Below are 13290 nucleotides of genomic sequence, written 5' to 3' on the forward strand. Positions count from 1 at the left end.
AACGCACATTCATCTTCTGGTCTGCTTTAGACCTGCTCTGAACCATTTTCCTTTCGATCTCTGTAGAAGACCGAACGCCGTACGTGACAGTGACATTTTTTTTTAAAGCGTCATTTGTCGAAATGGATTTCGAAGAGACAGTCGTCATCTGTGAGCTTATGAGATGGAAACTCAAAAGAGAAAAAAAGCGAAAAGAATACTGGATACACTCCCTTAGGAGTGACAGGTTAATAAATGGAAAGTTTTACACCATGTTTCATGAACTTCGGGAACATCCAAAGAAATTTTTTGAGTATTTTTGAATGAGTGTTAGAAGTTTTGATGAATTACTTCGTAATTTAGGATCTGCATTGACATACGAAAATACAAACATGAGATTGTCTATTCCGGCTGAAGAAAGACTCGCTGTTACTTTGAGGTAAATAAAATTAGAATATTATGTAATTGTACATTGTTTATTTTAATCAAAATACAAAAATATTGAAAACAAATTAAAACATGTTTTTAATAACAATCAAAATAGAAAAACGTTATTGAAATCTAATAATCTTTAATTATTCTTTGTGTTGATATTGTACTCCTGGCAGATGTCATACAATTCAGAATCTTCTCAATGTTCATCTGTAAACTCTGAAATATAGGTTTGAATTGATGAGGAGGTGGCTGAGGAGTTTTTCGGGTTTTGCTTAGGAGGCGATGATTGTGAAGATGAATTCGGCTGAGTGTGTGTAGTGGGTAGCAAATTTTGGGAACTTGTAGATGTATAAGTAGGAGAAGGAGATGAAATCAGTTGAGTGTTTCTTGTTAAGTGGAGCTAGTTTTGGAGAATGTACGATGAAAGAGAGATAGAATATTTGGGTTTGATTTGCATATTTCGAGGGTTTTTAGATGGAATATATGTAGAAGGAGATAAAATCAGTGGAGTGTTTCTTGCTAAGTGGAGCGAGTTTTGGAGAATGTGCGATGAAAGAGAGATAGAATATTTGGGTTTGATTTGCATATTTCGAGGGTTTTTAGATGGAATATATGTTGAACAAGGAGATAAAATCAGTGGCGTGTTTCTTGCTAAGTGGAGTGGGCTTTGCGGACTGTGCGGTGGGTGGTAGAGAGACAGAATATTTGGGTTTGATTTGCATATTTCGAGGGTTTTTAGATGGAATATATGTAGAAGGAGATGAAATCAGTTGAGTGTTTCTTGCTAAGTGGAGCGAGTTTTGGAGAATGTGCGATGAAAGAGAGATAGAATATTTGGGTTTGATTTGCATATTTCGAGGGTTTTTAGATGGAATATATGTAGAAGGAGATAAAATCAGTGGAGTGTTTCTTGCTAAGTGGAGCGAGTTTTGGAGAATGTGCGATGAAAGAGAGATAGAATATTTGGGTTTGATTTGCATATTTCGAGGGTTTTTAGATGGAATATATGTAGAAGGAGATAAAATCAGTGGAGTGTTTCTTGCTAAGTGGAGCGAGTTTTGGAGAATGTGCGATGAAAGAGAGATAGAATATTTGGGTTTGATTTGCATATTTCGAGGGTTTTTAGATGGAATATATGTTGAACAAGGAGATAAAATCAGTGGAGTGTTTCTTGCTAAGTGTAATGGGTCTTGGGGACTTTGCGATGGTAGAGAGACAGAATATTTGGGCTTGATTAGGAAATTTTGAGGACTTCCTCTATAAATTGTGGATGGGCTATTCATAGGAGAATAATTATTGCGCTGAGTGTTTTGTTTCTGAACTTCCTGAAAAATTTGTAAAATTTTGATCTGTACGTCTAGTTGATTCTCCTCTGGGACTGCTTTTAACAACGGCCCCAAAGACAGCGCAAAATGCCTTTCCTTGTCATCGTCATTACAGTCACTTTTGTTATTTCTCATAGCCTCAATAAACTTGTTATCATCAACTCTTTTGTTATTTAAAATCTCTAGAAGCCTTTCTTCGTAACATATTTTATTCTTATTTTTCTTTCGGAAATATTCTTCTCGCTGTCGTACTTCCCTACTGGCATCCTGACTATCTTCTTCGCAATTAATTTCCTCTACAGAATCAGCATTTCCTGAGGTTTCTCGAGTATCCAGGCTTGGGATAAGAAATAAAAGTTGGTCAAAATGTTTGTACTTTCTTCTTTTTGTAGCGGCTTGGTCAGACTTAGTACATTTTTGCTCACGTAGCTCGCGTAAAAAACAAGCCCTTAAATTCTTCCATCGTTTTTGTACAAGTTTACCTGAAAATAAATATTTAACTAGTTTATAACAATCAGTCATTTATTTAATTTATGTATTTTTAACTTTACTTTTATATTATATATTTAATTTTCTTTTGTTTCAGATATCTTGCAACCGGCAACAACTTTTACAGCATATCATTTGAATATTTGATAGGTGGAGGATAGGGGCCACCACAGCACGAGAAATTCTAAAATATACATGATCCGCGATCTGGAATTTACATAGACTATACATGCCTGAAAAGTCTGAAGAGGATTGGTATACTATTTCGAATCAGTTTTACCAACGGACAAATTTTCCGAACATAATTGGCGCAACTGAAGGGAAACATGTTAGAATAATTAAGCCGGAAAACGCCGGTTCGCAGTGTTTCAATTACAAAAAGTACTTCCACAGTTCTCATGGCATGGGTAGATGCAGATTATTAATTTATGTTTATAGATGTTGGTGCTAATGGAGCAGCAAGCGACTCTAATGTATTTCAGAATTCTGGCATGGGCAAAAGATTACAGCAAAATCAATTAAACATACCAGATGATTGTAATTTGCCATATGATGAAAATGGAAAAAAATGCCATTTTGTTTGGTCGTAGATGAGGCATTTGGCTTGTCGAGGCATATTTTGCGACCATATGCAAGAAAATCATTGTCTACTGTGTAAACAACTATCGCCACACTGGGGCACGACGTATGGTTTAATGCACTTTTGGTATACTTTGTAACAAATGGCGAATTTTCACAGGCCCCTTGACGTCAGTCTTGATTTTGCTGATATAATAGTAAAAACATGTTGTGTTTTACATAATTTTGTACGGTGCAGAGATGGCATTTAATTTACTGACACTGTTTACGATTGTCCATTAAAGGGTATTGCAACAAATTCATCAGAGAGAACCATATTAGCAGCAAATATACGGAATTATTTTGCGAATTACTTTACTTCACCACAAGGGGCTGTGTCATGGCAATATGACAAAATCTGAATTTTACTTTTAGCGTTATGTTTTTGTACAACTGTTATGTTAGCTACAAATACAAAAAATTCAAATAAACTCACCGGCTTTATTTCTTTCTTGTGACGACAACGTACCCCAAACTGTAGAAAATATTATACCACTGATGTCATTCCATGCTTTAATTTTCAATTTAGAATCTGAACACTCTTTAAATTTTTTGTCGTAAATTGCAATGAGGAACCGATTAGAAGCTGTAATCAGAGCAAGAGGGGGTAACACCAGGTATTAAAGCTGTTATCATGTTTAATAAAGTTTATTTTAAAATGTTATGTTGTTTTTTCTTTTAATTTTTTATCCTTAATTTTTCAAGTTTCATTACTCGCAAAGTTTAAAAGCATTTATTCTTCAAAAAAAATTGTGCAAGATTATTTGTACTAATTATAAAGCTAACATCTAGAAATTAAAGATTTTAAGACCTTAATTGATAATTGTCTTAATTTTAAACCTAGAGCACTTTGGGTGCGAAAGTATGAATTGAGTCGATTTTTTTGCTCTCCAGTTTAGATTCCATCGTATTATTGAAGTTTTCTATTATCAGCCTGCATTTTCCCATGCGGTCATCATTATTTTCTTGCTCCGCACAGCACAACTCAGCTAGAAAAACTACAGTTTTTGTTTCCACCACACCAACTTCCTTTATTCCTTCCTTGTCATCCGTATCATCTCTAGGCTGTGCCAACAATAACGTTAAAACGTTAGCAGTTTATATCAGGTTTGGAACAGAAACAACTCAAGCTTCCATGCCGTAATTGACCTTTGTCATGGATCGAAACAACCTGATGAATATTATAGTTAATTTTTTGCCTTTTATGTTTTTCGGTAACCATTGTTTTATAACATTTATTTTACCTTTAGATACATAAAATGATTCAACAAGCGTTACTTGAAGACTTTAATTTTGAATAAACATCAGCAGCATTCGTAATATCTCTACCGTAAGCAACTTGCTTGTCTTGGCGTCTCTTAACCACTCCCCCTATACCATCAGTAATACCTTTTCTATGTCCGCTTTCCAAAAATTACCAAGTGACATTGACATTATATACGGAAGAAAAATGAGAAATAAGGAAAAAGATTTTTGTTGAAAATATGTGGATTGTTTTAAGATTCGCAACTAAGACTTTAACAGCGACAAAATGATTTCTGTCCAAAAAATATGACACCAGTGTTTAACGTAACCTGTGTCTTTGACACACCAAAGTGTACTTCTTCTGACATCTTACATTCGTAGTTTCGAGAAAAATTCCAATCAATTGCTGTTTCGTCATCCAATAGATTATGAATACAGTCTAAATAAAATTCGATTGGTGTGATGAATTAAAACAATTATTTTTAAATACTGCTATATCAGCTTCAAAGAGTTTTATTAATTCTGTAATAGTTCCGTTTTCTATTTTAATATCATGCTCTCCATCTTTACAATTTTTTTATACGAGTGATTTACTGTTTCTAACTTAAACCATGTTATATTTGGTTCATCTGAAATAGCGCTTAAATCATAAATTAATGAAATTTTGTAACAATTTTTACACTCACTGTACATGAATTCATATTTTTCTACATTATAAGCTACTTTTTCTAACAGAGCGCAAGAATTACTAAAATCTACAACTTTATGGAAATTTAATATCGCTCGATTGTATGGAAAAACTTAAAACGTAAAATGGCTTGTATTTTGAAAATGCATGCAATGCCTTTTTTCTTTTGATTTAATTTTTTTGTGAAGTATGTCACTAGCTTATTTTTTCCATTACCCAATACCTTCTAATGATGGTAAAACGATGATGAAAGATGCATCTGTGTGAATATTTAATGCCAAATTTAGATCAAATATTTCTAAAATTGGCTGTGAGCACAATAAGTTTTTTTATGTTTTCAAAAGATTTCTGACAATCTGCAGACAATTCTTCAAATTCAATTCTAGCCAATCACTGCTATCGCGTTGGAAAATTGAATTTTTTCCACGGATTTTCCGTCTGCCACAATAGATTCCAAGTTTTTTATAACATTTTCTTTGGCAAGCTTCAGCTCCTCAGGTATATCTGGCGCCTGAAGGACAGGACGGAAGCTCACTGGAGTGAGCTAGGTACGTATGTGTACGTGTTTTTAGCTATTTTTATTATTATTGGCGGCTTTTAATTTGTTGGCGTTGGTATGTGTCGGGGCCTCCTACGAGCCTTTTTTGTCGGGAAGGGGTTGTAGTTAATGCTTTTACGCACCAATGGGTTGGGATGGTGTTTAGCCTTGTCGAAGTGGCGTGTGGTAGGGATGGCGATCTGAGATCGATTAATCGAAGAATCGATTTTTAGGGCCAAAAAGATCGATTTTTTAAATCGATATGTAGTACTTACTGTATTGATTCAGTGAATCGATATTTCTCGCTTAAAAATCGACATTCGATTTTATTTAATTTTTTGGTATAAACGGTTTGGTATAAACCAAAAAAGTATTTACAATTAATTGAATGTACCCGTATTATAAGAGTGCTGCCGGCTGTCGGTTAAAGGGTTAATTATTCATAAACTCGCGACATGGCTGTGTGGTTGGACTCCTTCGCCTCGCTTTAATTTACTATACTATATTATATAATACGTTACGTTTCTTTGTAATCTTTGACTTTTTGTATCTGTGACTGACATTTCTTGTTGCGTCATCATTCATTAAAATTTATTTGTTTGATGTTGTAAAACCTTTCTGTCGTAAAGCGAAATAAATACTTGTCGGAATTAACTCAGACATGAGAAGTAAAGCACGAAATATAATTGAATTAATAATTTAATCAATTAAAATAATAGCAGTGAGGGAGAGGTGACAGTCGATTACAAACTGCGGTCCATGCACTTCGACACAACCAGAGAAATGCGTGCCCTGTTGCTTTCTTCCGCGCTTGCACCCACGGGTAGCGCCGGGAACCCCGTTACGCCCAAAGGCTTGCGAGGGGTATCTGTTCACGCCCCGCTCAACGGCGGTCTTTGTGTTGGGCCTGGAGTGGCCCTAGGCCTCGTAGGTGCTGCGGAGCGTAGTCGCTCTCGCAGCACTCGCTGGTGTATGTGTATGTTAATGGGGCTGGAGAGCCCCACACGAAGGCGGTAGTGGGGTAGGGCGCGCACAGGACACGCGAGGGACCTGCGAACGAAGTCCTTTGAGCGCGCCGATTTGCCGGCGGGAGGTTCCCAGCCCATTTGTTTAAGATGTAGTCGGGTCGGAACCGGAACCTTAAGCGGCATCAGGATCCTCCGCGCGCATTAACTCGCGCGGGATGGCTCGGCGGTGGTCGGGTGGCTTGGTGTGATATTGGCGATATACTTCGTATCCCGCCAAACAAGGCGAAACCTTGTTGTTGCAGCGAGGAACGTCTCGCTCACCAAGGTGACATCGATATCCTGGGAGCGGAGAAGGTGCTTCAGGTAGGTGGCTTTACCAGCGTGGCCACGTGCGTTCCAATGTAGGAGCCGTAGGCCCCCCATTATCTGCGACTGCGACCTCGGGTTGGGCCTTTGAAGGCCGATACCGCTCTCCTGAAGACCGGGGCTGGATTTTCCGAACGATTTGTAATAACATAGATGAAGACGAAAGGAAAAACTTAATAGAAATTCTTTGTCTTGGGAGCATCGAAGGCTTTTTGTATGCTTATGATAAAAAACAAGTAAGGTCTTGCGTACATTCTCACGATTGACAACAAACGTCACCAAGTGTGTAAAAATGTTGTTAAGTACGTTAAAGAATGCTTTGTCTGCTGGAAAACGATAGAATGTGCTATGCCACCGCATTCTGTGATTACTCGGAACGTAGATTGCTCCAAAAAGAACTCTGATGGTCAAGATGCCATCGCACTACTGTCGAGCAAGCTCATCCAGACAATACCTAGAATCAGTATTTCAAACCATGGCACAATTATACAAAGAATACGTCAGTTTCAGCGAATTAGATTCCTTAAAATGTTAGTTGTAGGGATTTTGACAATGTATTCTTAAGGCCCTGTACCAGTACGCATTGCTGTGTCAGTTTCTCGGGGTGGACTGCGGTACGCAATGGAGAGTTGGAGCGCTGAGGGGGCCGGCCCGTAATAACAATTAGTTACGTATAACATTAAATTAATGTAATTTTATCAATTTTTTTTTCTGAAATGGATTACATGGCTTGCAATAAAAATCATGTAAATTTCAAAATCATGTTCTATATACATTTTCGTCATACCAGGAAATCAAAGTGTCAAAAATTGGCTATGTTTGGATTTTTTTCTATCGAGCGAAGTTATTTAAAGCGTGTATCGATCTTTCAAAATGGATACATAAACTACTCAACTCCACAATATATTTTTTTTATGTACTTTTTTAGAGCAACTTGCAACCGTATAGGCCCTTAAAACAGAATCTTAGCCTGTTTCATCCCAAAAAAGATCAATGCGATGTATGCTGTGGTCATAAAGTTGGAAATACATACATCGCGATAGCAAAGACAAAGCAAGAAAAGAAAAAGATACTGACAAAAATTTGGCAATAGTAGGAATAACATGTCATGTATTTACGCAAAATGTTCAATTAGTAAAATTAGCTCCCTACCTTCAGGCTAGTGTCATATACTATAAGACAAAATTATCTGTTCACAATTTTACCATGTACAATTTGTCAACACGAAAAGCTTGTTGCTACCGAGTCATACCTGGCCTATTGGTCACAAAAGTTCAGGTATAATAATGTAGCAGAAATAATGCCACTAAAGAGGTATCAGCAAATTTGTCGCTCCTTACATCTTGTAGACAATAATCACGATAATGGTGAGAGGTATTAAAAAATAAGACTCATTCTCGAAAAAGTAAGGCAGAATTGTTTAAAGCTACAAGAACGAAATAATATAATATTTAGTATTGATGATAGCATACATAGGTGGTAAGGCTGGAAAACGATATATTAAGGATAAACCCAATTAATGGGGATTTAAAAACTATGTGCGGGCTGGTGTCTCTGGCACAATTTATGACTTTATAATGTATGGAGGCGAAGATACTTTTAGGCGTCACTCTTTCACCAAAGAAGAGGCATCATCGTAAGCCTGATACTGTTTATTGTAATTTCTTCTCTTCGCCAGAGCTCTTCTATATTCTCCGTGAAAATTACGGTATTTTCGCTCTCGGAACAATAAGGAATAATAGTCTTCGAGGAGCTGATGAAGTTATTCCCGGAGAAAGGAAATCAAGAAGATGGAGAGAAGGGCGTTATCAGAATCGACATGCGAGAATAACAGCCTAGCTCGGTGGAATGATAACAAGGCTATCACGTTTATAAGCCCATGCGTAGCTTGTGACAAGCAAAAAATTCAAAGATATTGTAAAAGCTCGCGAAAAAAGATTGACGTACAATGTCCGCAAATAGTACGTCAGTATAATAGGCACATGGAAGGTGTAGATCTTGCAGACATACTGATATCATTGTACAAAGTACCTTCCAAAAGTAGAAGTACTTTGGTATTTTTGCACAAATAGTTGATATTTGCCTGAATAATGCTTGGCTTGTTTATCGAGGCATGGGCATGAAAGTAAAAAAATTCTAAAGGTATTTAGACATCAGGTATATGAAAACCTACTTTTGGCCAGTTGAAGTGCCAAAACAATCAAAAGAGAGCACTCAAAAATTAACAAACCTTACGCAGCAAACCCTTCAAGTCCTGTAAAATATGATGATGTAGGTCATTTACCGTCAATTATGGATGAAGGACGTTGCAGAAATTTACCGAAAAAATGACAGAAACTGTTTCCTTAATATTCATACTAAATAAATGTGTAAATGTCATAAGTCATAACTAAATTCTTTTTTATTATATCTGTCCACAAAATACTTCATAACTTTTTATTTACTGCATATTAGTACTGGCCGCTTCTCCGTACATGTATATTTATAACTACTATATAACATTAACATTAACATTGTCAGTGTTCGCCACAGCGGACATTAGTTATCTCAAAAATGGAAAAGGATATATTTTTTTTGTAAATTTTACAGAGATCCATACAGACATGGGAAAATAACAAATTAAAAAATACTTAAAAAAACATCTTGTCAAATTTATTTTCCTTTCGTTAGAAGAAATTTAACTTCCTTTCCAGTATGCGAATATAACAAAGACAGCTAGAGATAACCCAATGCAATATGAGTCTCGATTATTCACATTTAAGAATCACCCTAACACGCTAGTTACATCAATGCACAAACAACTTAATGGCAAAACCAGAGACACTAAATTAATATAGAGTTTTAATGGGTGAAAAGAACCTCCCCCATCTCTTACACTCTTTTGCAAAATACAGGCACTTTTTTCATTTTTTCTACTTCCCTAAACATTACAAGAAAAAGGTTTTATTAACTTGACTATGTATTGGCATGTTGCTTGAAGCATCCTTGTCCTCCAAGTCCAATCCTTGGCAAGTTTGTAGTTCCAATTTTAAAGTTGGAAATAACAAAAGAAAACTAGTGATTATTGTAAAATTGCTTCACTAATTTAGCTAATAGCTTTAGTGATTAATAACATTTAAAAACTTTTTGGATATTATCTGTAAATTTGTATATAATTATATATAAAGTAAATTTTACATATAGATTAACACCCACAAAATGGCTTTTCGTTAGTGGGGGATAATAGCATGGAATCCTAATGAAGTGTGCTGTATTGAATCGTCTCTAAACCACCAATCAACTAACTTAACACAGCTGCAAGAAGCAAAGCAAAACAATGACAACTCGTGCAAACCAGGAAACAAAACAAGATAGATAGCCATTTTGGGGAAACACAACCGCTATCCTCCAACTTTAGATAAAAGTAAAACGAAAAAAAAGGTATCTTTAAACACAAAATCTTATAAGAAAACACCAAATTATTGGTCAAAACAAAGATTTAAGTCAACTTGGGACTGGCACCAGTCATAACCAATTAACACAATAACACTGAGAACTGTTTTTAAACATTTAACAGAAAAACACTGAGAACAAAAGAAAGCTTACAAGAACTGGTCATAGCTTTAGAAAATCTGAAGTGGAACATATTAGGCATCAGTAAAATCAGACAGGAAGCAGAGAAAATAGAAGACAAGACTGTCATTTAAAATAAAGTAAGAACAACAGGAGACAAGAGTTGCAAAAAACAAAGTTCAACGGTGAGAGATGGAGGCCTTTACCAAAAGGAATACGGAGTTAAGAGATTTATATATGATGAGATTTAGATATACATGAATTATCATTGACATCTCGGTCTTTTGTGATTTCTTTTACTGTCTGCATTACTTGGCTGTTGATTCAACATATCATAGGAATTTTGTTAACAAACAAAATAACCTACTCAATAATCTATAAGAAGAGTTTGATGTCTTATGGATGCTTATGGCTAACATTATATCATCCAGTGTCCATCTCCACCCATTTAATTTTCAGTTGACTTTGTAATAGTAAATAAAATGAACTACTTAATTTGCTTTTAACACCTATAAACTTTCTTCAAAGCCTCATTTATCTCTATTTCAGATAGATTTTTTCTACATCTCTTATACAGCTTTCGCTGTTAAGGTGTAAGTTTCAAACCATCAAAATACTTTTTAATGATGATGGTCCCTGGAAATAAACAAAAATAATCGAATCACAAATTTGAAGACGGTAATAAATCCAATAAGTGGATGGAGAAAATTGAAAACTAATATTTCATATCACCTAGATGTATCTCATAACTGTACTGCCTACCTCTATGTAAAAAAAGGTGATATCAGTCTATTTGACTTAGGTAGAACATAAATATTATTATAGTCTCACCCTATAGAGCAAGGCCCAATAATTTTGGCTTAATATTTATTAAGTTAAATTAATTTAAAATCCCTAGATTTATTTCCTTCAACTTTTTTAATACTTACAGTTATATTATTATAAAATATTTGTACATTTTCTATGTGGTAGAGCCACACTAGTGACATCTTCAGTCTTCAGCCTGATGGGCTGGCTTAACCAGTGCGAAATTTGATTAAGTTATGATAATTGTATTAAATATAGTAGTAAGGTATTGTTTGTAATAAGTTTTAAATTGAAAAAAACAGAGACATACAGTAAGCACTAGGTATTATTCAACCACATCAACAGTTTCATTCTAGGTAGTAAGCCAGATGAGAATGATTTAATACCCTAAAACTGTTTAATAATTGTAATAGAAATATTTTTATGTTTATAAAGTAAACTATGTAAATACTCACTTGGATGTCATGACTTGCTCTAGATGGACTATACTGTTCATCTCTTATTTGGGAAAGTAAACTTTGAGCTCCAGATGGAATAGCAAACTTGTTAAGTCTTTTCCTGTCGCTGCTGGTAAATGAAGAATCATCAAAATGATGGCCACATAGCATCCTATGCTGTGCATTCAACTTTTCTAATGATTCATCTGATGTCCAATCACCATCAGGAAAACAAAATTTAGCCCAAACTTTAGCCCTATAAAATGAGGTTTTCATGGTACATAGATATAAAGTAAGAAGTAGTTTTACATTAAGTTAAAAATACATAGTTCAAAGCCGTCTTCAAAATAATTCATCAATAAAGTAGGTACACTTTTAGTTATGCAAAAAGGGACAACTTGTAGAATCAGGAGGATGTGTATCTAAATTTAATGTTTGATCTACTTACTTCAGAGACCCATACTTGGATGGAAGAGGAAACCTATGGAAGGTTAAGGAAGAATCTTCTTTTGATATTATGCCACATTTTGAGCATTTTACACTTCCTTTCCCTACCATGTTTTGGAAAAGTACAACACAAAAGCGTCAATATAGCACAGTAAATATGTTCTTTATTGTTGGTATTACAACACAAATATATAATCAATCATAGTATTTTTTTTTAGATTGTAATTTGTTTTGGCTTAGTAAATAGAAATAAAAAAAGATATTAAAAGCGAAATAGGTAGTCTAAAAATATCTAGTGTGCAAATAAATAGCCAGTACAATTATCGTATTATACTTTGCAGAAATAACAGTAGAATAATTATTTAAAAATAAATTTTATATTAATTACTATGCCTAGATGTCGCGAAAAGTAACAGTTAAACGAGGGTAGTAAATCGGTTAGAGCTTTAAAAAAAAATTGTTAAGTTTCGGGACAGACGCTTTATAATGTTGCTATCGTTGAATAATTTTAACTAACGTCTAACAATTTTTTTTTAAATAAAATATGCAAACGGGCAGGAGTTTCATCTGATGTTAAGTGATACCACCGCCCATAGACACTCTCAATGACAATCATATGTTTATATATAGCCGTTAACTGCAATAATAATATGAAAATATTTAAACAACTAAAATAACAAAAAATCTTTGGGGTGTATATGTATACATTTTACAATCAGTAATAAATGTTATTCGTTCAGGGTTTGCTAATGATTATATTTAATGAATGTATAGATTGTGGGGTTTTAACAGACCAGCTAATGAAGCTAAGTAAAATCACACCTTTATTCAAAACGGGCAGCATAACGGGCCTTCTGACTCCATAAATTCTAAACCAGTATTCGTCCTGCCAGCATTGAGTAAAATAAACTTATGCTTAGGCAGCAGTATAGTTTTACAAGATGTCGCTCTAGAGCCGATGCTGGTAAATTAATTTCCGATATTTTAAATGCTTGGTTAAATTCTCATAATGCCATTGGAATTTCTTTGCGATATATTAAAAGCTTTTGAATATGTCTATCAAGAAATCCTAATCAACAAACTTCAACACTATGGCATTGTCGAGTGGCGCTTAAATTTTGGATTCATACCTGAGCGATAGAATTCAAAAGGTAAATGTATATGGAACGACATGACGGGGATCGTCTGTTACTATGGGTGTACCGCAAGACTCCATACTTGGTCCGTTCTTATTCCACGTCTACATAAATTACCTACCATTTCTTGGAAAGAAGCTTCATACGATAGTACTGTTTGCTGATATGTGCGGTAAAATATAGATATAATACGTAATAAAGACAAAATTAGTGCAATCATAAGGCTGCATAAAGCAAGTAGTTCTTTAAAAAAAATTTTT

General features: G+C 34.9%; 1 protein-coding gene and 1 long non-coding RNA gene across 2 annotated transcripts; both read right to left on the reverse strand.

The window, feature by feature from the left end:
* Nucleotides 1–773: 773 nt before the first annotated feature.
* Nucleotides 774–3457, reverse strand: LOC123718200 (the record flags this gene model as incomplete). The annotated part of the gene is made up of 2 exons (XM_045674640.1): nucleotides 774–2221; nucleotides 3283–3457. Coding segments are annotated over 2 exons (1383 nt in total), but the record flags the coding sequence as incomplete, so codon positions are not given.
* Nucleotides 3458–6973: 3516 nt separating this feature from the next.
* Nucleotides 6974–12355, reverse strand: LOC123718145. The gene is made up of 3 exons (XR_006754928.1): nucleotides 11896–12355; nucleotides 11466–11703; nucleotides 6974–10839 (listed from the first exon to the last, which is right to left on the reverse strand). It is a non-coding gene; the product is annotated as an uncharacterized LOC123718145 (long non-coding RNA).
* Nucleotides 12356–13290: the final 935 nt, after the last annotated feature.

Source organism: Pieris brassicae, chromosome 14 (genome assembly GCF_905147105.1).
Source record: "Pieris brassicae chromosome 14, ilPieBrab1.1, whole genome shotgun sequence".
NCBI classification, from domain to species: Eukaryota; Metazoa; Arthropoda; class Insecta; order Lepidoptera; family Pieridae; genus Pieris; species Pieris brassicae.